Genomic DNA, 24900 nt, shown 5'->3' with positions numbered 1-24900 from the left:
TGGAGCGATCCGAACCACCAGCGGCCGTGTAGAGAGTATAGACTGACGTTTTCATGTATTCAGGATCTCGCAGGTATCTCAGCCCTTTACAATTTGCCCATGTGTTTATAAACAATCTAAAGTCGTATCTTTTCGATGCAGTTGCAGTGATGCAGTTTTGCCAACATTTAATATGTCGCAAATGTTTCAGATGAATAAGAAAATCACGAGTGTTTGATAGATGAGGATAAATTCTGCATCAATTCGGATTCTGAAATAGATTGATGGCGCAGATAATGATAAAAATGGACCCGGAAGTGACTGTATGAAACGGCGCGCCGATGGGTTACGGTTCGCTATCTCTAAGGTTCGCTATCTCTAAGGTTCGTTATCACTAATTACGAAAAAGGTCCGCTATCTCTAAGGTTCGTTATCACTAATTTCGATTAGGGTTCGCTATACCTAAGGTTCGTTATCACTAATTTTAAATAAGGTCCGCTATCTCTAATTTTAAAAAAAGGTCCGCTATCACTAATTTATTGAAGGTTCGCTATCTCTAAGGTTCGCTATCACTAATTTAAAATAAGGTCCGCTATCTCTAATTTTAACAATCCCGGTATCCCTAAGGTTCGCTATCTCTAATTTCAAATAAGGTCCGCTATCTCTAAGGTTCGCTATCTCTAAGGTTCGCTATCACTAATTTTAAATAAGGTTCGCTATCTCTAATTTCAAACAAGGTTCGCTATCTCTAATTTATAATAAGGTTAAAGCTATCTCTAATTTTAAATAAGGTTCGCTATATCTAATTTTAAATAAGGTTCGCTATCTCTAATTTTAAATAAGGTTATATCTCTAAATTTAAATAAGGTTCGCTATCACTAATTTCAAATAAGGTTCGTTGTCTCTAATTCCAAATAGGGTTTGCTATCTCTAATTTTATATAAAGCCCGCTTGCTATCTGTAATAGAAAATAAAATTCGCTATTTTAAAATAAAGCCCGCTATCTCTAATTAAAAATAAGGCCCGCTATAAGGCCCATCTAATTTAAAATAGGACCCGTTATTTCTAATTTACTGTAAGGTTCGCTATGATCAGTAATTTTATTTTAATAAACATGATAAAGTTTGCAAGATCGCTAACTACGTATACTGGTCCGGTCCGAACAACCCAGAAAGAGATTTGAATCAGTTCACCGTCGCGTACCAGTATAGGCCTACAATTGATAGCCGATCGCGTTGCGCTCAGGTGTTGGGGATATACATGTATGTTGTGTCCCCTAAGAAGTGAGAAACCTTTCCAAAATGAAGACCTAATTAAAGTCATTTGGTGGACCATTTTGGCACAAGTTTTTTCTGTTATAATTGTAGGCCTATAGAATAATTGTGTTAAACATAAAGTACCGGGTGACAAAAACGAAATCGACGACTTGTTTATCCACTATTGTCTATGCAGGGGAGGTGTCTGAGGAAGTTGGAAATTGGAAAATTTTCCAAAATTAAGGAAATTAATTCCAATTGAAGCCATGCATCATAATTTATTCACCCTATTTTACTTGATGAAACCAGAGAATATCTTCTCTGATCCAGTGGCGTAGCTGCCTGGCGGGTGGTGGGGGCGGTGAACCATGGGGAGAGCGGAAGTCTGAATTTAATCTACAGAAGTTGCCAATTAATTTCAGACTTTTTCCCTAAATCTACGTGCTAAATAGGGGTCGCGTTTTTAGGACATTAGTCGAGTTACCTCCAACTTTATAATAATATTGTTGATATCATAAATCAGAACAAAATTCCGCATATCTGAAAATGACACCACATTTTTAGGTTTAGGCCTACTCTTTAAGAAAATTAGCGACAGATTTTCCCGTATTTAGACCCTACATCTGACTGCTAACCACGTTTTGAACTCGTATGTTCATGCGCACATAATCGTAAACATTGCTCAAATTTTCGCATTTTATTTTCAAATTTATATAGAGATCACATTCACAAGAGCTGTAAAACACGATTTTATGCAAAGTTGGGACCATAGGCGTGATAAACTTTTGCCGGAAACTGCTTCACAATCATTAATTTTTGGGTTATTTAAATATATTTTCTTTTATATATACTTTAGACACGCTGGCGAATTCAACGCATTATAGTTGCTGATTTGCAATTTTCATGAAGATATCAATAGATGTTAGGAATAAAAGTACTATCATCAAAAATTGAAACACAAACAGGCCTATCCCACCCATCCAGCATCGGATTTAACCCGTTTTGTCCAATAAGCAAATGTGATGATTGACTATTTGAAATTAAATTTTTAATATAAATTCAACTTTGATTATTAGTAATAATTTGGAACACACTAAACATTGGTATAGATAGAGCAAACTAGAAACCTATAAAAAAAAAAAAAAAAACCTTAATTTTTATGCAATTTAAAGCAATATTAGGCTATAACATTTTCAAACAAAATAGATCAGCATTTCTTTGCCATAAAATGTTAGCTTTTACTGTCAGATATATCCCCTTTTATTTTGGAGCCGAACAACTACGGCAAAGTTGTACTGTGTGTTATGAACATCGTGTATGCGTTCGACTAATAATTCCATCATAATAATAAAGCGCTGAATCAGCCTTTAATTCAAAATCACGGATTTTGACAAAACTACAGCACTTAGAGTCTTGATTTTTGCAGGGTATATTGGTTTAATAAAGTACAATTTAATCGTGTAAAAAAGGAATTTTAAAAATTCAGTGAGGGCGTCTTCCTCAGCAAATGTTATAATATGGCTTTAATCAAAATTGAAGGCCAAAACTTGAGTTTAAATTACAAAAAAAAATAGTTAAAACAGCTAACAATAACATTGAAAAGTCTCTTTGTAATTTAAACACCAATAGGCCATGCGTTTTGAGTTGGGCCGGTAATGCGTTACATGTTTTTGCGAGAAGAAAATTGCATGTTTTTCGTTTAGATATGAATATCTTTCACATATTATACCCAAAATATATCAAAGTATACATTTTCTGGCTGCAAATGAACCAAGGAATCCAAAAATGCACTTTAAAATGACATAGGGTGTAACACTAAGGAGTTATGAAACTGAAAATACCAAATATTTTAGGGAAAAATGTAAAATTTGACAAATTAAAAAAAAGTTAGCTTCACCCCACATATTTAAAAGTTCCATATTTGAATTCCTCTCAGTCAGAGCTTTAAATACATATATAACATCATAGAGTTCAATGAAATTAAAATGATTTTGCACCAGGCTCTTTCAAGGCATATTTTCCCATTGACTTCAATGTGTAACCCGAATGGAAAATAAAATTTGCAAAATTGCTTCTCAAAGCAAATAAAATTACCTGGAATATGATTGTATGGTGTTATAGTATGCAGTTTAAAGTGAATTGTAAAAATGTGAAAAAAGAAATGGACCTCTTGCATCATATGACCCCTGGGGGTCAGTTTTAGTAAATTTGCTCCTCCTGATCCTCCTCCTCCTGATCCTCCTCCACCCCGCACATTATGCTAATTAGATGCAAATTATTCAAATGTTAATAACTTTTTACAACTTTTTTAAGGTTTACTGTATTGGTGTCATCACAAGCTTTAATTTGACACCAAATTTAACTACATAGGCTGCATATTAACTGAGAAAATTAAAAAGATGAAGCCTAAAATGCCGCGCGCATGTAACATCTCCACCTATTTACTGGCCCAACTCAAAACGCATGGCCAATAAACATTGTTTTCTATATTTATATTTTTAAACCCTTCTTTACTCATATTAAAAGGTTTCTAGCTTCTTCCAAAATCGGAGCTGTTATTAAATTGGAAATGAATGTAGGCCTATTCCCGCAAACGCATCGCATACAGCGAAAAACCTGGTGGCGTCCATGCACGCGCTTGTGGCTGTCCTCATTTTTTCACGTGCATTTTAAATAGATAAAGACACGAAACGCATGGAAATGCTCCTTAAATGGTACATACCACCCAAAAAAAAACTTTCCACAGACTTTAGGTGCTAAATAGGGTCGCCGCATTTTTAGGCCATACGTCGAAAGTTACTTCCATCTTTAAATATATCATTGATATCATCAAAATCAGAACAGGGGGTCCTTTATGCAATTTATATCTTCCAAACAACATGTGATGGAAAGGAAAACAAGGATTTTTCCCAACAAAAGGGGTCACTTTGGGGTCAGTGTCATTTGGAACATCCTACCATAAAGCAGTTACATCAATAACACATCAGGCTTCAGATTGGCAGCTTTACCAGCCATCCGAAGACCGCAGCCTCCTGCTTCCATCAACAGGTGGTAACTCCCACATCAAGTTTATAGTAGCAGGCCATGAAAATATGCATGACAAAATTCTCTATCTATTGACTACTTTATCTTGTAATTTAGTTTTAGTGTGTTTAAGAAACGGCTTTTTTTTTTTAAGAGTTCGTGTACTTTATGTGTATATTTTCACCCGTATAAACTATTCAACTCGAGGCGCCTTTCCGCTTTATTTAAAGTAACTTTTAAGTCAGAGATAGTGGGCTAATTTAAATTAGAAAGAGCGAACTTTATTGAAAATTAGAGATGTATAGTGGGCTTTATATAAAATTAGGAATAGCGGGCGCTATTTAAAATTAGAGATAGCGGACCTTATTTGAAATTAGAGACAGCGGACCTTATTTGAAATTAGAGATAGCGGACCTTATTTAAAATTAGAGATAGCGGACCTTATTTGAAATTAGAGATAGCAGACCTATTTTAAAATTAGAGATAGCGGACCTTTTTTAACATTAGAGATAGCGGACCTTTTTTAAAATTAGAGATAGCGGACCTTATTTAAAATTAGTGATAACGAACCTTAGGTATAGCGAACCCTAATCGAAATTAGTGATAACGAACCTTAGAGATAGCGAACCTTAATTAATTAGGGATAGCGAACCTTATTTAAAATTAGTGATAGCGAACCTTAGGTATAGCGAACCTTTATTGGAATTAGTGATAACTTGAACCTTAGAGATAGCGAACCTTCAATAAATTAGTGATAGCGGACCTTATTCAAAATTAGTGATAGCGAACCTTATTTTAAATTAGTGATAGCGAACCTTATTTAAAATTAGTGATATCGAACCTTAGAACTAGCGAACCATATTTTAAATTAGTGATATCGAACCTTAGAAGTGGCGGACCTTTTTTTTTTGTATAGCGAACCTTTTTCTCTATTAGAGATAGCGGGATTCTGTCTCCATAGACTTTACACGTTAGTGATAGCGAACCTTAGAGATAGCGAACCTTAGAGATAGCGAACCTTAGAGATAGCGGGATGTCACCCGCCGATGTTCAGTCTTCCGAATTTGATAAAGTAATGCTGTATACAATCTAAAATCGTATCTTTTCGAAAGATGTTTCAGATGAATAAGAAAATCATGAGTGTTTGATAGATGATCAAAGTTGGTGATGTTACTTCTGATGAAGATTCCTACCGACAAGGATAGACGTAAGACGTAAGATGAGGATAAATTCTGCATCAATTCGGATTCTGAAATGGATTGATGGCGCAGATAGTGCTAAAATGGACCCGGAAGTGACTGTATGAAACGCCGGATGAAACGGCGATAAGCGCCCGACGATGTTCAGTCTTCCGAATTTGATAAGTAATGCTGTAAGCTTTGGTCACAAACACTGCATAAGGGTGGGGGTTCAATTTTTTGTCTTGTCTAAAAAGTGTGGGGGAAATATAAATGGTGGGGGTTTGACCCCCTGACAAACGTTCGAAATTTGTAGTTGCTACAACTCAACTGATCATCACTATTTAATTCACTATCTGTTTGTTTGTCTGTGTCTGCCTCTTTTCTCAGAGACTATTGTAGTAGTAGCTCGTTCACGTAGTGATTCCGTTGTCCCACTGGCCTACAAAACTCAGACTAGCATAGTAGGGGAAGCATGTTCCTCAAACTTGGTGGGTGGATGCATCTTTAGTACACCATGTCACATACAATATTTTCTCAATTAGAATTTTATCCTTTCTGGGTAGGCCTATGACTGATTTTGTTACCGTAAAATTTGTGTCAATTCCCTATATCACAGGTTAGTACCGTACACTATAAATGCACCAGATTTTGTAGGCTCCAATTGCTGATTACATAAATGAGAACAACTGGTAACCAGCGGCACTGTGCAGTACCGGTCTGTTATTCAATTGCGTTGTGTGTGGGTTACGTGTATTTTATGTGTAAAATGCGGTGATCCACCCAAAAAACAAAAGCATCGTATAGATCCCTGGTACTAGGTGCATCTTGACCCCAGCATAAGTTTGTATTGGTTAGCGGGTCAAGGTCACCTGAGGTCATCCAGGGGTCATCTGAGGTCAAATTTGCAAAAACTGTTGTAGGGGCATGAAACTGGTTACAGTCAACATTTGGAGTCATATTTTGGGAAGGTCATCCGGGGTCACCCAGGGGTCATCTGAGGTCAAATTACTAAAAACTCGTATGGGCATGAAACTTGGTGGGTATAGTCAACATTTAAAGTCAAATTTTGGGAAGATACTAAAAATTGTCGTATGGGCATGAAACTAGGTGGGTACAGTCAACCTTTGGAGTCAAATTTTGGGAAGGTCATTTTGAGGTCATCCAGGGTCACCTAGGGGTAATCTGAGATCTAATTTCTAAACACTGTCGTATGGGCATGACACTTGGTGGGTACAGTCAACATTTGGAGTCAAATTTTGGGAAGGTCATTTTGGGGTCATCAGGGGTCATCCGAGGTCAAATTACTAAAAACTGTCGTATGGACATGAAACTTGGTGGGTACAGTCAACATTTGGAATCAAAATTTTGGGAAGGTCATTTTGGGGTCACCCAGGGGTCATCTGAGGTCATATTACTAAAAAACTGTTGTATGAACATGAAACTGGATACAGTCAACATTTGGAGCCAAATTTTGTGGGGTCGCATGTTCCTCAAACTTGGTGGGTGCATCTTGACCCCAGGCAGAACAAGTTTGTATTGGTTAGTGGGTCACGGTCACCAGAGGTCATCCAGGGGTCATCTGAAGTCAAATTAGCAAAAACTGTCGTATGGGCATGAAACTTGGTGGGTACACTACAGTCAACATTTAGAACCAAATTTTTGGAAGGGTATTTTGGGGTCATCCAGGGGTCATCTGAGGTCAAATTACTAAAAACTGTCGTATGTGCATGAAACTTGGTGCGTACAGTCAACATTTGAAGTCAAATTTTTGGAAGGTCATTTCGGGGTCATCTGAGGTCGCCATTTAGAGCCAAATTTTTGGGAGGTCATTTTGGGGTCGTCTGAGGTCAATTTAGATGAATTCTAATAGTTGCCAAGGCTTTCTATAGTTGTTGAAAAATAAAAATACTAAAAAAAGGGGATTTTAAAATTTTGCAGAACAAATTATTCTTGCTGGTTCAGTAGTAATTTGCACAATAATGAATTATTTTCAGATTTGCAACTAATAGTAATGCGACAAAAAATAATAATGCGGCGGAGGAAGATTGACCCCCGAATCGAGTTTCAAGGACCGTATTGAATATTTGTGGGGAATTTTTTCAAACTGAAGGTTTTAAAAAATTGGCCGACCTACCCAACCTTTCCATACAGCTACCAACCTGTTGCGCATTCGACTCCAAGAACAATTGCTTTCCCACAAAAAAAGCGTAGAGCCACAGCGCCATTGGTGCTCTTGTTTAAATAAAATAAACACACTATCTACATGTATGGTCACAAGATGACTCCCTACATTTTGGTCATCAAAAATGACCCCCCTCCCCATTTTTCTTTCCAAAAATTTATGACCCCTCCCCCAGTATATTTGGGGAACCCCCCCCGACCCTTTTGAAGAAAATGATAGCTCCCACTTATAAGTGTTTCTTATCTTCTCCCATGTAGGAAAGCGGGTTTGGCAGGAATGTCAGCAGGTGCAATAGGTCAACTCATAGCTAGTCCAACTGACCTGGTCAAAGTTCAGATGCAAATGGAGGGGAGGAGGATATTAGAAGGGAAACCACCCAGGTAGGTCAAAAGGTCAAGTAGTTATTTACTGTGACATTTTTTTGATATTTGGATGTCTTGTTGTCTGGGTGTCTTCATTCCTGTCTGTCTTGCATTTGGACTAAAGAAGTATCAACTCACTCTACTGTGCAAATTATGCAAGAATCATTGAACTTCAAAGTTGACAGGGTGATAGAGCATGATGAATACTGGTACTGTAGAATCAATGAACTTCAGAAGTCGACAGAGTGATAAAGCATAATGAATCATGTATTAATGAATCATGTTAAATTGTATCAGACAATCTGCATATTTAACGAATATTATGAAATCATATACCTATTTTGCCCAAATATTAGGCCATAGTAATTCTTGCTAATATTTTCATGTTCCTTTCTTTAAAACAGAGTCAACAGTGCCTTAAAAACGTTTGGACAGATTCTCAGGACGGGAGGTGTAGCTGGGTTATGGAAAGGTTGGGTGCCAAATGTCCAAAGAGCAGCTTTAGTTAACATGGGAGGTGAGTAATGAGTGTGGCAGGGAAAGCCAGGGATAGGGATGAAATAGGTAGACTTTGTACACCGGACGATCTTACCGTTTGCGATGTTGATTAAGATAGTTTTTGCATCGATTTGTTGATTCTTACGTCGATCCCGGAGATGCAGAAAGTCATTTAACCCCATATCAATGAATAATGACAAAATACTACCGGTCCCTTGGTGTGATGGCTTATTTAGCACACTCGCCACTGATCATCACTCATTATCCTTTTTGGTACCTTGTGAGGAGGTCATGCCAAATGTTCAAAGAGCAGCTTTTGTTAACATTATAGGTAGGTAATGAGTGTGGCAGGATAGGATTGAAACAAACATACATGACTCAAAAATGTCACCTTGTGCTGATGACTGGCTTCAAAGCATTAGCCAGAGGGATGTCCAGGTGTCATTTGGACGCCCTGTATTCAATTTGGACACCCTAAAATTCTGATTTTTATAATGGAGTGAATAAGAAGTGGACACCCTGATTTTGTACAATAAGGTATTTTTGACCATTTTGAACACCCTAAAGACACCCCTCTGGCTAATGCCTTGACTGGCTTCACTCCTTGAAAAAAAGTTGTTTATACCATTATTTTGTATTGGTATATAGGTTTACTTTACTTCAAACTTAAGTATACTGTCAAATATCAGCCCTTTATGTCCTTTATGTCATTTTATCGTTTGTTTTGAGAAGAAATAGTCACTTGATATGAGTCACTTACATGTTATAGAAAGTGTTCACATAGCAGGAATAATGCCAATATTTAATCATAACGTACAATTGGGGTCTATGATCGAGATGTCCTTGAAAAGCAACAATGCCAATGATTATTTTAGCTTTAAGTTTAAGGCAGGTCAGAGTGGAGCAAGCTTAGATTATTAATACAGATTGGAATTTTCCATGCCTGTGCCCTCTAAGCATACTCAAATTAAGCTAACGCCGGTGCAGCGTACAGACCTGGCGACATCGCTTTTCTTATGCGAGAAGTTTCTTTTGTGACGCTCACGCTGTTTGCGCTATTTTTGAGTTTGCTCACGCGGTACCTGACTTAGCGTCGATCCCCTGAGGCAACATGCCATGTTTCCACGGCATGGGAGCAAGACTTAGCGGTGTTTGCACTCAAATATCAAGACAAATAAAGCTGACATACAAGAGGAATGGTATGGGTTCTAATAAAAATTCCTTTAAAAAAAGGAATGGGGTGCCCAATGAAAACTTTAATGTGATGTGCCTTGACTTACTTCCTGTAAGATCAATGAGTTAATATTTAAGAAGTACACTGGCGTTTTTTTAGTTAAATGGCTAAAATTAGACAAATATGGTTCCTGCCCTCCCACTTGCCTTAATTAGAAGAACCATTGAATCGGAAATTTTAGCAGTGCATGGTCAAATGCATGTGATATCATGCGTAGCATCAAAATTTGTTTGTTTGAATTTAAAACGATTTCTGCACGTATCACACGTGATGCTGGAAATATCCTGGGGGTCACCTGTATCTGACAACATTTATAATATTCAGTGTAGACAAAAAAATAAGATCATAAGGTATCTGTATTATATTCCTAAGGGTATCCAAAACAGCAAAAATCCAAAAACAGGGTATAATTTTTATCACTATAATTGCTTAGGATGAAAGTAAGATGTATATATGATTAGGGTGTTACAATTGCTAAAATTGGCAATTTGTTTAGGCCACAAAAAAAACCTATTTTATGTGCTCGACCAACCCAGATTATGCATTTTTGGAGATTTTTTTTTACCTTTTGCTAAAATTAATATGTAAAATCAACCATTTTGGGGCCAAAAAAATTCAGAACATTTTCAAAATTAGTTTGCTCAAAAATTATCATTTTTTTGCCAAATTTTCAAGCTGTTGGTGATATTTTAGGGTCATTTAAGCCTTCAGAAAAAAATTTACCAAAAAAAAAAATCCTGACTGACTGCACCGACCCTACATACTTGAAACATCTATCCATAAAACAGGGTGGGGTTTTTTTTTCGCCGCCTCATGGTTACTTGTGATGTTAAATAAGCTTTATAAGGTGCTTATTGAAATATTGTTTAGATGAAAGATACATGGGTAAGTTGAAATGCAAATATTTTGAGTACCTAGATAAGCATTTTACTTTCCTGGAAACCGTAATTACAGCTGGCTATAAAAAGAATAGAAAAATCAGATTATTTTTATGATGCAGAATTTCACACTATTAAAATTGTCAGGGTAGGGGGACAAAATTGTTTTTGGGGATCTATTTACATTTTTAAGGCAGGTACCAACCAAACCATAGATTGTATGCTAAGTGTGAAACAATCTATGGCTTGGTTGGTACGTGCCTAAAAAATGCAAATAGATCCCTAAAACAATCTTGTCCCCCTATTAAGGATGGGGTATGAACGTTTGTACAGAATATATTTTGTCACATTAGAGCACATCAGACATATCAAATTGCTTTCTGAATACGAAGAATGTCTTTCTGATATCAAATAATTTCCATTTTTTGTACAAATTTTATGACAAATTATTAAAATTTGATATTTTTCACATTTTTGATATATAACAGTCCTCGCCAGAAATTTTATAAATCTAATGATATATTCTTAAAGTGTATGTAGCTGGGAGGAAAAAGCCGACGATCAATTGAAAATTTTGATCGTTCATATTATTGAAGATATGGATTTTTTCCCCAAAAGACCAATTTTTTTGGTGTTTTGGGAAAAAATCCATATCTTCAATATGAAAGGTCAAAATTTTCAATTGATCGTCGGCTTTTCATCCCACCTACATATATACTTTAAGTACATATTTTCAGATTTATAAAGTTTACTTCGAGTACTGTTAAATATCAAAAATATCAATTTTTAATAATTTGCCATAAAATGTGTATTACATTGCTAATTTCAAAAATCAAAATTATTTGATATCAGAAGGACATTCTTCAGATCAGAATGCAATTGATATGTCTGATGTGCTCTAATGTCCCACAAAAAATATTGTCGAAACGCTTAAAACGCTCATTCCAGATCCCTAAATGGAATCCAATTGGCAGGAAAACAGTAACTTCAACTTTTATAAGTAATGCAGTTTATCATGCGGAAGTGTAATTCCATGTTTTAAGGTTGAATACTTCTCTTTACAACCTGTATATCTCTGCTATTCAGTAATTGTGACATGATCAAGGGGAATGAGTCGCATGTCGCCCCTGGTCAAAAATGAGTTTTACCCATGTTTCTAAAGAGGGCATTTAGGGCTTTCAGAAACTGAAAACCCCAGGTTGATATGACTTTTCTTTGCAAAGTTACGTCAATTTACCAATCGCTGAAAACAATACAAAAAAGAATTTTAACACTTTCTTTGCCAATATCTCAAAATCAATGTTAGCGACATCCAACTCATTTCCCTTGATCGTGTCACAATTATGACTCATCTGTGCCCTATATTTTTCATTTTGCCATTCGCTAAGTGTAAAACAACAATCTATGGCTTGGTTCTGACCTCTGAGTGTGTGTGTACATAATGTAAACAAGTTGTGCTTAGGGACCGTTCACAAACACTTGTTGGGGGGCCTGATACAAAATGGGGGGGGCCTTAAAAGTTTTGACCCTCCTATAAGGTGGGGATGAAAAAATGACCACAACTTTTCCTGGGAAAATTGAGTTTATATGCTTTTCTATGTGGTTGTTTCAAAAAAGGGGGGCCTGAAATTTTGAGATCTGTAAAGAGGGGCCCAAAACAATTTTCATGATGAAATTTATTTGCATAAGCCCCCCCCCCCCAACAAGTGTTTGTGAACGGTCCCTATACCTCTTTGGAATATTTCCATTTTCAAGTGATAATGATATCTAACATCGATACATTAAAATCTGATGGGTGATATAATTAACAAAGCTATCTAGGTGCGAAGGTCATGAACAGACAACAGATGGTAAACACATTGATTGATTACGCTGTAAAGTCATATAACATGTGTTTCCAACTGATACATGTTTTGAATTTTTTTATGCACAGTTGTAACTGGTTATTTTTACGCACACATTTTTTTTTATAGATTCTTAATATTCCAGGCTTCAAGCGACTCCATATTATTTCCTATATTTTTGTATTTTGAACTTTTACTATATTTTCCTATATTGTTTTTGTCCTTTAATTTTATATATTAATTTTTTCCAAATTTAGGAATTTTTTTTTTCACTTGCACCAGTGAAATTTTTTTGCGCACTTCGTGTGATGCACACATTATTTAAAAATTAAATTATCTTTGCTGCAGGGGGTCGCCACACCTCCTCCATAACAAGTCTGTTGTCTTCCCGGCATTGAATAAAGCCGATACCCATTTGTACACCTGGGTGGGGAGAGGCAATATGGGGTGAATAGCCTTGCCTAAGTGCACCACACTTTTACGCTGCAGGGACTCAAACCCAGGACCTCAAGACACCTTGCGATTATAAGTCAAAAGTCTTGGACCACTGTGCCCCCAAACAGGGCCGTAGCTGGTTTTGAGAAATGTGTTATGTTTTTCTTTATATCTTAATTTCTATTTGGGCATATATTTGTATTTTGGCCGCCCCACATTTATCATGGCTGCCCCACATTTTACAACCTTGCTATGGCCCTGCCCCCAAATGGGTACACCATTTGAAATAATTGTTCTGAATGCCTGTAGTACTGCAGTTGTTTGACACATAAATACCCATTCCACTATTAGTTTTGATGTAGATAATATTTATAGCACACATTGACTGTGTTTTCCATCATGAATTATCTGTTCTAGATCTAGCCACGTATGACACAGCCAAACATCTCATATTGAATAATACCAACTTGAAGGATAACTGGGTCACACATGGCATTGCAAGGTAAGTGGATCACTATGGACCACAATGGCCTCATTCCAGTGGCATTGTTCAATAACCTCAATTAAACAATCATTGTGCAAAATTTGACCTCAAGTTGCAGAGTATGAGTTTTTGTACTCAAATTTGCAAAGGACATTCAATCAATGTACAAATGTATTGGGGTTAAAGAACTGTGCCCTGATAGACGAGCATGTTGTGGGTCGTAGTGGATAACGATAACAAATATAGACCATGTTTACAAGACAGAAAAGTCGCTGTTTAATCACTAGGATCCACAACATGCTCATCTATCAGGGCAAAGTTCTTTAACCCTAATACATTTGTACATTCATTGAATGACCTTTGAAAATTTGGGTACAAATACTCATACTCTGCAACTTGAGGTCCAATTTTGCACTACCAATGTTTAATTGAGGTACATTTTGTATATGTCATTGGGATGAGGCCATTGTGGTCCATAGTGTAACTTTCACTATCAATTGTGGCATGTACTATATTCGGCCTAATTAGTGCCCCTCCCATAATAAGCGCCCTCTACTGAATTTATCAAGTGATGACTTTCCAATGTACAAGCAGTTCCGTCAAACTTTCCGGCTGAAGATTATTATGATTTTGATATACTTGCTCAATTTCATCATTTTGTTTTGATAAGCGCTTCCAAAAGTGACGGACTTAAAAAGCCCAGGTCGCTATTAGGTCGAATAAGGTAGTCACAATTGGATTGTGTCTTTTGTCAGTAATAAGAATTAAGCTGTTTACGCATGTGTGTCCGCCGAGTAAACAGTGAAGTTGTCATCAAATTTCCCTGAAAATGACTTCAATTTACTGATAATGTAAACAGTCAGGAACTTCATGGTCATAATCCTGCATGGTCAGTTCAGCACAGACAAACTACCTTGCCCCTGTGCACTGGATGACAGTTTACATGGACGGAAGTCACAGAACCCTGGGGAGGTTATGACCACTCAACTATAATACAGGGGTGTGATTCTTCAGAATTTTTCCTGATTTCCTGGATTTTTTTTTTTGGCCAAAATTTACGCAATTTTATTGATTTTCAGTCCGTTTTGGGAAATTTTAGCTCAATTTCACACTGTTTTTCAGGATTTTGTACTACTTTCAGGATATTTCACAAGCTTTGAATCACACCCCTGTATAATAGTGTACACATGTGACAGGAATAATAAGTGCTGTACAGGTTTAGTTTATTTCCTTAAACCTTATAAGTAGTCCTGTCGAACTTAGGTGACTTGTACACACGCTGAGCCGTCCATCTTAAATTTCCATTTCACTTTCAGAATGAACTATCAGAATGAATTTCAGAATGAATTTCAGAATGAAAGTGTAAATTACAACAGGTACTTGTATTTTGCACTTGTCCAATTTGTAAAGAGATATGTGTAATTAGTTTGACCTTTTTCAATAAGTCAGTTTCAGGAAATCCTGTATCTGTTCAAGTATGTGACATTTAGTGGTTGCGGAGAGATCAGCAACCTCTTTGAAGCAGAATGCACTGTCACATATTGTTTTTGTGTTGTGTATTTCATAACATCCAACAAGTGGTGGCATCGGGAAAGAGGGGGCATAGTTTGTCAAATCTCTTCCCTCCCCACTTTACTCTGCTGTCAAAATAAATCTGAAATACTGGTATTCACTTTTGAGGCAAAACATTACTAAGTTTTAGGCATATTTACAGATCTCTGCCCCCCCCCCCCAAAAAAGATCTTTGCCCCCCCCCCCCTAAAAAAATCTGCTGAATCAAAAATGTTAGCATCAGCACACTTAACAATTGTGTTTTGATTGTGTGGCAAAAAACCTTGAGCCTCATGCATACCCCATCTAAATTATATTGAGGCTCCCCCAGGTGCATCCAGTTATCCATACTATAGAGGCCCTGCATGCTTTTATCGATTGGCTCCAAACAAAGGATTTGAACTGGTGTCCTCCACCGTAATCATGGCGCAGTGCAGTCCATTCAATCAAATGTTGTCATCAACCTATTTGATCGTAGTGCATTGGTTATGTGTGTGAGACAAACTGTCGCGGTAGATTGCAATCATGCTTTTGGTGAATGTATTTGAGAAGTCCACCATATTTACGGTATGTACGTTATATGCACAACCTCTATATGAATCCATTTTGTTGCAAGTTTTGCCTATTATTTGAATAGTCCTCCTTTGCATTTTCATATAAAAATTTTAAATTAATAATAATTCTTCAATTCACAGTTCATTGTCAGGTTTAGTTGCAGCAAGTCTAAGCACGCCAGCTGATGTAGTGAAAACAAGAGTGATGAACCAACCTACCAATGCACAGGGCCAAGGGCTCCTCTACAAGTCTTCCTTAGACTGCCTACTTAAATGTGTGAAACAAGAAGGATTTATAGCATTATATAAAGGGTTTCTTCCTATATGGGCTAGGATGGTAAGTAATCAAGCTTTGGTTGATTAGTAATTGCAAAACAAAAAACATTTTTATGATATTGACATTAAATGTGATGCGATCAAGCAAAATCAATCGGAACTCGGAAATATTTAAAAAAATTCAGTTTCTTATATGAGAGTAAAAAACATTTAGGGATGAAATAAAAACTCGTCCGGTGATTGACCGACGGTTCTGTCCAGTTCTACCGCCGGTCGAGTTTGGATTTCATCCCTTACAAAGCTGCATTTTGCAGAAAACCCCATTGAAATTGAACAACCAGTTCCAAAGATATGAGTAATTAAAGAGTCTGCAAAACAACAGGAAACAAAAGGAAATAATTCCTTTGTTTGGCTATATCTCATAATCAATATTTCCTAGTTTCAACTGATTTTGCTTGATCACATCGCATCACAAGTGAGTTAAACCTGCATCGTCTAACCTTGGCCACAACATTATGCTTGTACAGAGTCTTATGAGCGCATGATTCCATTAGATGAGCCTGCTGGTGTTAATGAGTGGAGGAGAGTGTAGCTGCCACGTCTGGTAAATTGTTGTACAGTTTGTCCACCTTGAAGTACGAAGTAAAGAATGCAGTAAATTACACAGTTTCTGCATGCCATAAAATGTCAAAAGGAATTAACACACTGCTAGGCGCACACAAATGCATAAGCGTCTTAATACGCGACGCACGATACGCTTACGCAAAATGTGCGTACCTTCGTTCTTCAAAGTGGACAAACTGTAGTGGCAGGTATGATGAAGACTATTGGGCTACTCCAATTCAAATCCTCACACCCTCTATGGAAAACATGACCGTAATCTCCCACACAGGGAGTGTGAATTTCAAATGGGGTTACCTGAATGGGTGACTCTATTTGAAATCTACACCCACTGTGTAGTCCATTGCCTTTGTGTTCAGGTGAAACAGTCATAGCATCAAAAAGGCACAGTTAAATAATCCCATGCATAGGGAGTCAGTGATTATACAACAGACATATCTGTATTTGTTCACTGAACACCTAAGACAGGCCACATCTGGTATACTGGAAGTCGTGGAAGACAGATAAGAAGACTAGTTTGTGTCTGACGTCATCTGTCAATCAAACTCGAGCACGATTTGTTTCAAGTGTCGTGATGATGAGAGTTGATTAACGCAGTGAAAAAAGCGGGTGCCTTATATTCAAACATACAAACCATCTCAAAAGTTAGGTCATTATAGTAGAAAACTTTCTTTCGCGAAGGCACCATTTCAATAATGCATAGAAAAGTTGCTTTTTGCCTTGTAAAAGTATGTGATTTTTCGCCATTTTTTGCTATTCCTTTTCTCCGATCGGCACCAGATAAATCGACCTTCCTTTTACGCGCTAGTAACCAATCAAGGATCGTAAGGAATTTGATTGACAGTGACGTCAGACGCAAACTAGTCGTTTTATCTCTGTCTTTAATTATATTTACAGCTGGGATTGATTTGATGCATAGATTTATAGGTCTATCATCATTGTGTACCATCTAGGAGGAATAGGGTACATAATTATTTTGAGCATGCTGTAAATCACAGTAACCATTTTTCATGTTTCTAGATTAACCCCAACCGAACCCATGGTTTTTTTGCTATCGGAAGGGAAAGAGGAAACAAAAAAAGGAGAAAAGATGAACAAAGAAGTCACTTTGTACTCCCAGGATTCGAACCTCGGACCCCTCGTAGAAGATCACTGACCTGTAGCCACACAGGTTACGCTGGCCCGTCAAGCGATTCCCTGGGTATATATGACTTTGGCTGATTGCGTCATCGCATCATGTGGAATGTATGCACAAGCAGTGGTTTTAATAGTGAGCTTTAGTGAGACCTGGTTCAATTAGGATTAATAGTAAGAGTTCTTAAGCTGACCCGAAACCTTATAATAATACTCAGTTTGTTTCTCTCCATCTCTTTTTAGGCACCATGGTCGCTCACATTTTGGATCTCATACGAAGAAATTAGAAGGCTAACAGGTGTACAATCATTCTGAAGACCTCCGTCTCCCTCTTCCGTCACAAATCGGTTTGTAATTGTTTGTGATTAGTTTGAAAAGCAATATCAATGTATGTGTAATCAAGTCTTTTACTGTTGTAACTGTGTTCTGTGTACTTATCTGTGGATTAAGTATTGCGTTGGAGGGCAAGCCGACTTGAAGTCTTACAGTGAGGTGATGTATTAACCCCCTGGACACTACTGGTCATCTAACAGCATTCCTGATTGGTTGATAACTTGAAAAGCTCATTTCAATTACCAATTATGACTAGGCTTTAAACTATTTATGGTCAAACTTGCATTTGCAGATGATCTTATTAAATACCCTCCTTGATTGGTTCAAAATTGGACACAATATTCATTTTGCCCAATCGGCAGGTAGTTCTCATGGGGTTAAGGAGCCACTATGTCTTCTGTATCTGCGGTAACTGCTGGCAATATATCTCAAGGATACATTACGCCAAACTTGCGCAGCAGTTGGGTGGATGAGCAACTGAAATAATTATTTCTGCCTTGATGTGCTGAGTTATGTGCAAAACATTAAAGGAAAGTTAAGCAGTACAGTAATGTGTTGCAAAGTCACCAATCTCTTTCAGTATAGCGTGTAAGTGTCGCTTTCTGATGTAAGACTTCACAGTGGAGGGGAAAAGCTGCGCAACAAGTGATGAGTGGATTGAGAGTCTGTCGGTAGCGTCGGGACAATACTTTACTCTGTCGGCAGTTGGATATGCATCGTACAATCACCAGGACAACTGGACGAAGCCTGTATTGCTGCATCGCCTCGGTGTGAAGGTTCAATGCGTGTACATAGGTGTGGCTGATTTTTTGCTGAGAGCTTGACCCGTAGGTAGGATATGCAGCTGATTGCGAATGCATGCTTGTAATTGAAAGAAATAAAGATCGAAGCCCCATGAAGATGGTTGTTTTGGAAAAAGACCTGTATTGCTGTGACCCCAGTACAAGACCTGTATTGCTGTGACTCCAGTACAAGACCTGTATTGCTGTGACCCCAGTACAATAGTTGATGTAGGTTGAAAATAACCTTATGAGGGTAGGCCAATGGAAGCCTATCCTTTGCACCCTGTGTTTTAGGTTAAAGGGGTATTCATAGATTTAGTTTGAAGGATGCCTTCATAATAAAATTAAAATGAAATGTTAGAATTAACTGGAATTAAAACGAAATGTTAGAATCAACTGGAATTAAAACGAAATGTTAGAATCAACTGGAATTTTCAGCATAGGTTTAATTTGTGGTCCTCTGTAGAATTAGGGGCATAACAAACAAGGTTATGAGCCCCACCAAATCTCCGAATGTCCCTTTAAGATTTGGGATTGGATAACTTGATTTAAGGATTGCATTAAGGTCAGTAATGTTAAGTTTGTTTTGGTTAAAATGAGGTTCAAAGGATATGCTTATAATAAAATGAAATCTTGTGAAGGCTTGTGAAGTCTTACGAAGGCTTTTGAAGGCTTGTGAAGTCTTATGAAGGCTTGTGAAGTCTTATATTAACTCATTGGATGTTACTGGTACATATGTATTAGCGATGGTGTATGTACTTGTATAATATACTGTGTATAAATGTTGATCATCGTGTAATTCTGAGTAAACAAACAATAATTTGCCTAAGGCCAAAAAAAAAAAAGGTTTGTCTCAAAGCTCACGAGAAATTTAAAAACAAATGCGAAATGCGATTTTTTTTTTTTTTTTTTTTTATTCCCGACTTTTTTCATGGTATTTTGAGAAAAAAATATGATTTTCGCCGAATTTTTCTAGAAAAACTAAAAAAATTTTTTTGAAATAAAAAAAATGTCCGCATTTGTTTTTTGTCAAATCGTGGGATTTTACAAACGCACGCGCAAGCTTTGAGACTAACCTTTTTTTTTTTTTGCCTAATAACCTAATGATAACACCATTGGTCAAACATAGAAACAAATTTTATCAAGCAAAGTGAGTCATTTCTAGGGAAAGTATATTTTGGAATTATAAAGATTAAGAATAATATCTTTCTTTCTCCCTGGGTTTTAAATGAACACTAACACATTTTTATGTGCAGAAAAACATGTTTATGGAGCTTCCTTCCAAAAACTTTTATAAACATAGCATTTTTATAATAGTATAAACTGACAAGTGACATCCCTCATTTTGCTTGATCACATCACAGATTTTGTATTTGTATTGAATAATTATGTCAGAGCTCAAAGTAAAGTAAGTCCAAATCTTTGTTACTTAACTTGCAACATGTCATAGTAGCCTAAGCCCCCCTTGTTTGTCTTCATCCCAAGTTGTGTTAAATATTACTATTTGGAACACAATGTGATGGGATTGGGCACATTTAAGCACTTGCAATGCAATGGCAAGTTTTCTTTTTCAAATCAGGCTCAATTAATAACCAGGAATAAATTTGCAGGTTATTCATTCTACTGTAAACGGAGAAATTTTTCGCGAGGTTTTTATTTTTCACGAATTTCGCGAGTGAACATAAAATCGCGAAAATAAAAACTCGCGAAAATAACCTTTTGCATTAGGATTCTGTTGTATCAATATCAAAACCGTGAAATTTAATTCTCGCGCAATTGACAAAATCTTCAAAATCGCGAAAATATCTTCTCGCGAAAAAATTGACTTTTACAGTATTCAATGTTGTACAGGCTGTATCAAAATGGGCTACTCCATTTAAAATGCACAAAAGACTAAAAAACACCAAAAATGGATGGAGAACTGGTGGTGGAGAACAATCTTTTTGATACAGCCTGTATTAAAAGATTCCTTGCATATGACTAAGAATCAGTGGCATACAAACAAGGGGTACCCTTTGGCTCAAAATACCAGGACAAATTTGACAAACAGGTGCAGTGTGCATCTTCCTGGTCTGTTTTAGACCAAAATTTAGTTTTTGTGCACTTTTTGCAGACTTTTTGCACACATTTATCCTGGTAAAATGATTCTTGGAGGGGGTCAGTGGGGTGACTCAGCAATTTTGTCCCCCTCCCCTTGGAAACGTTGCCAGGTATGCCACTGATACAAATTAATTTTAAAGTAGTTTAAAAGATTCATTTGGAGTTTGGTGAAAGAATATCATTACATTGTCACTTTCTTGTTGAAAGGCAACTTGTTTTGATATCAAGATGCTTTCTCAAATTGAAATAACTTAATAATAATACAAGAAATCAAGGGGTTGGGGGCCAGAAGGTCCTATTTACAATAGCTGCCTTATATATATTTTGACAATTTCTGCATTCAATATTGTATACATCTAAAAATGTGACACCTGGAAGCTATTGCAGATAGGGTCTTCAGGCCTCAAGGGGGTACTACACCCCTGACCAATTTTATGCCTATTTTTTGCATTTTTCTCAAAAATTATAGCGAATTGACGACAAGTAAAATATGTATATTATAGGGGCAAGGACTACAACTACTGCACTGGAAATTTTATTCCAGCACAGACAACAGTTGTGGAAAAAAAAGAAAAAAATGAGGGAAAACCAATATTTGATCAATAAATCAATAACTACTTGCCTTGACTTGCTGAATTTTCAGTGCAGTAGCTGTAGTCCTTGCCCCTATAATATACATATCTTACTTGCCACCAATGCAAAAATAGACCCAAAATTGGCCAGGGGTGTAGTACCCCCTTAAACCCCTGAAATGTCAGTCAAAGAATATTGGTTTCAGTCATAGAGCTTTATATCGTTGGTGTGATCACATTGTAAGAATTGCCAGTATGTGATGCCATATTTTTCTATTTTCTAAGCATACCATATTTCGTCAAATAAACGCCCCTGGGGGCGTTACATTTTCCCAAGGGGGCGTTTATTCAAGGTCAATTTTAGAACGATAATTCCCAAGTTAAAATCATTAGGTAAACTAAAACACACACTAAAATGACGAACTAAGAACTAGAAACACTGACTTCTGGTTCACTTCCGGGTTTCTGATTCAGATTTTCGCCAATTATTGACGCTGTTATTGACCATGTAGGCAACTTGGTAAGCTTACTATATATACACAAGATAGCATGGAAATATTGGCATTTTTTAAACATCTTGGTTGAAAAAAGAGGTGGGGGGCGTTTATTTGAGGGGGGGCGACTATTTGACGAAATACGGTATATACTATTTTCATGCTAACATACGACTGATATTCTGATTTTGTCTCTAAAGCAAATTTTTGAGCATCACATAGAAAACAGATCCTTAAAATTATTTTCTGGATTTATAACATTTGTCAAATTAATTAGTGTTGGTATTCTGAACTCACTTGAAAAGCTTAATATTGAAAACCATTGTGCCAAATTTCATAAAATGACAAAATTTCTTAATAGATGATTTGTTAAAAGAATCTTCATGTTGATCTAACCAGATCACAAGATCGCAGATAAGACCAGCTGATGTTCCAGTTTTGATAAAGCATCCTGGAAGATGAAGAAATGAACAGATAGAGCAGGAAGGAGCAAGTGGCAATTTATTTGGTAAAGAGACCCACTGCATCTAACACTGTTTCCAATTTCATATCATCATAAGACTGCGCACTGATGAATCCCAGGTGACTTTTAACTGGTCCTGTTGTATTATTATGACTGGAGAGGGCCAGTATCAAAAAGTTTGCAGTGCTAAACATTTTTTACCCTGGTAGCTTCTTGCACACTTTGACAAATTAGGTCGAGCGGCGCACTGCTCCTTAACCCTCTGGACACTACTTGTCATCTAACAGCATTTCTGATTGGTTGATAACTTGATATGCTCATTTCAATTGCCAATCATGACTAGGCTTATGGTCAAACTTGCATTTGCAGATGATCTTATTAATACCCTCCTTGATTGGTTCAAAATTGGACACAATATTCATTTTGGCCAATCGGCAGGTAGTTCTCATGGGGTTAAGGGATGGTTTATAATAACCAAATATTTGTCAGTGTGTAGAAATTGCGTAAATGCAGGGGAATATAACAGTGTGCTTCATAATTGAAGAGCTTTGATTCAAAACCACTTACATCCACTTTTGGGTGAAATGGAGTTTATTGACATGACATTATAGTGTGGGTAAAAATACACATTTTGGTGGTTGTTTGACCTTAATACCACTTTCCCTTCCGGAGATTTGGTATATTTCCGCTTTGGGAAATCTAAGGGAATTTCAGGAAATCTGAACATAAAATGAATATAGAATTGTTTTGTTTTAATTTTTTGATGTATACTAGTAGCATGGAATGTTCTTTACCTGCTAAAACCAAAGGGAACTGTTTTTGGGTCACTATTTTTGAAAAAAATCATTTTAATTAACAAAAGGTGTAGTTTCGGAAATACTCAAAAAATGCCATTTTCCGAATTTAATTAAAAATTCATAATTAAACTAGTAAATGAGATATTTCAATTTTTCTTTTTGATTTTGAAAGCATTAGTCAAGTTACATAAAGAAGTGCAAACAAATGGGCTCATATATGATTGCAAAGGTGATTTCTAGAAAAGGGGTAAATTTGTTTTGTTGCAAAAGCCCTTACATCCACAAAAGGCGCGATATAAAAGATCTAATAAAAATAAATAGGAAGGCTTCAAAATTGTACCAAACCTATTCCTTTAGTTTCTATTCATCAACACTTTATCCAAACCCAAATTGAATCAAATCGAACCAGTAATACTTGCACAATTAAAAAAAGCTGTTTTTCTCAAAAAGTCAAAAGTGGATGTAAGGGGTTTTGCAACAAAGCTCTTCATTAGGATTTTTGTGACAATTGTACCTCTTCATGTTTATCGCTGATGGCAATAAATGGGAAAAAGTGATGCTGTCTGGATATGAAAAGGGCTCAAATCCACTATGGCGTATGACAAATTTGATAGCTTTTGAGGCCTCTTTGTTCCCACACAGCATCCATCACTTTTGCCTACGTATCGCTATCAGCAATATACCTCAACTCAACCAGATAGATTTAAGCCATAGAAATTTTGCAGCTGTGTCCTTCATCTATTCACTTGCTCATCTGGTATGTGGGCAATGATAATCATCATCGGTCGGCTGTGGAGCAAGCGACTAAAAGCTTTCTCCAACTATTGCGATCTTGGGCAAGCGAATACTGCGAGGACAATGATACTTACAATGTAATAAGACGTACAAAGTGTTTAACCATAAATATATAGTTTCTGTTGTTTGTACAATGTACATCTCAGGAGGATGCTTAAAAGCCCTTTCATTTCATGATCAAAATCTGTCATTGCACAAATTGTATATATTACATTCCTTATATGTTTATATATTGTACAAACATACGTATGGATGACTAAATGTCACTGTGTCCCCATTATTATGCTTGCAGTTCAGTTTTCATTATTTACAGGTGCACAATAAAATGCATTGTTATCAGTCCCTTTTCCGTATCCCACAATGCTTTATTCTAGGGGGTATTACCGTTGACGATATTCTCTTATCCGTGTTTGAAAACACATTTGTTAAGCAAGTGCCGTTCAGATTTCAACAACGCGAGCTCATGATCAGATTTTGAGGACATAAATACGGAGGTGTCTAAAGTGAGTCATTGTTCAGTGCCCTTTTTGGCAAAAGCTATTTTGGGATATCAAACAAACCAACAGGAACTTCATAACAAACAAAATGGCAGCCATGTTGGCTTTGAGTATTTTTGGATGACAACTGAAGCCCCAGCTCAAATAACGTCCTATGTATTGTTCTCTGGAATGATGTTAGTGGACGGTGTTTTGGTGACATAGTATTCTATAGGGTCAATTTGGAGTCAAATTTAGCTAAAAGTCAATGGGAATTTCATGGGTGGCTCTTACCCATAGTGCAAGATAAACAGTATGCATCATCGCATTGAAACTTGTGCTTGTGAAATGAGAGTGCCACCCCATGGAATAGTGCATTATGGGAAGGGTATAAAAGTCTTAATAGGAGAGTTGATTTAATTTTAATACAAAATTCCTTTAAAAAGGGAATGTAAAAACTGATGTGAAATGATAATTGTTAACATAATTTAAACTGTAGACTATAACCAGCCAGATTTGTTCAATCTTGGGATCGGTTGTCAATGCTGCTTTGATGCTTGTTATTTATAGCGACTATTTGACTAATTAGTCGGAA

At 36.7% G+C, this 24900-nt stretch overlaps 1 protein-coding gene across 1 annotated transcript in view; it reads left to right on the top strand.

Moving 5' to 3' along the window:
* Window positions 1-19431, top strand: part of LOC140164948 (mitochondrial uncoupling protein 4-like) — a 37166-nt gene extending 17735 nt beyond the window's left edge. Inside the window, exons 5-9 of the mRNA XM_072188347.1 lie at window positions 7880-8002; window positions 8389-8501; window positions 13291-13375; window positions 15604-15799; window positions 17737-19431. Coding sequence (XP_072044448.1) covers window positions 7880-8002; window positions 8389-8501; window positions 13291-13375; window positions 15604-15799; window positions 17737-17808 — 589 coding nt within the window. The 3' untranslated portion in view covers window positions 17809-19431. The remainder of the gene's footprint in view (window positions 1-7879; window positions 8003-8388; window positions 8502-13290; window positions 13376-15603; window positions 15800-17736) is intronic.
* Window positions 19432-24900: the final 5469 nt, after the last annotated feature.

This window comes from Amphiura filiformis, chromosome 11 (genome assembly GCF_039555335.1).
Source record: "Amphiura filiformis chromosome 11, Afil_fr2py, whole genome shotgun sequence".
NCBI classification, from domain to species: Eukaryota; Metazoa; Echinodermata; class Ophiuroidea; order Amphilepidida; family Amphiuridae; genus Amphiura; species Amphiura filiformis.
This window is presented reverse-complemented; position numbering and strand designations above follow the sequence as displayed.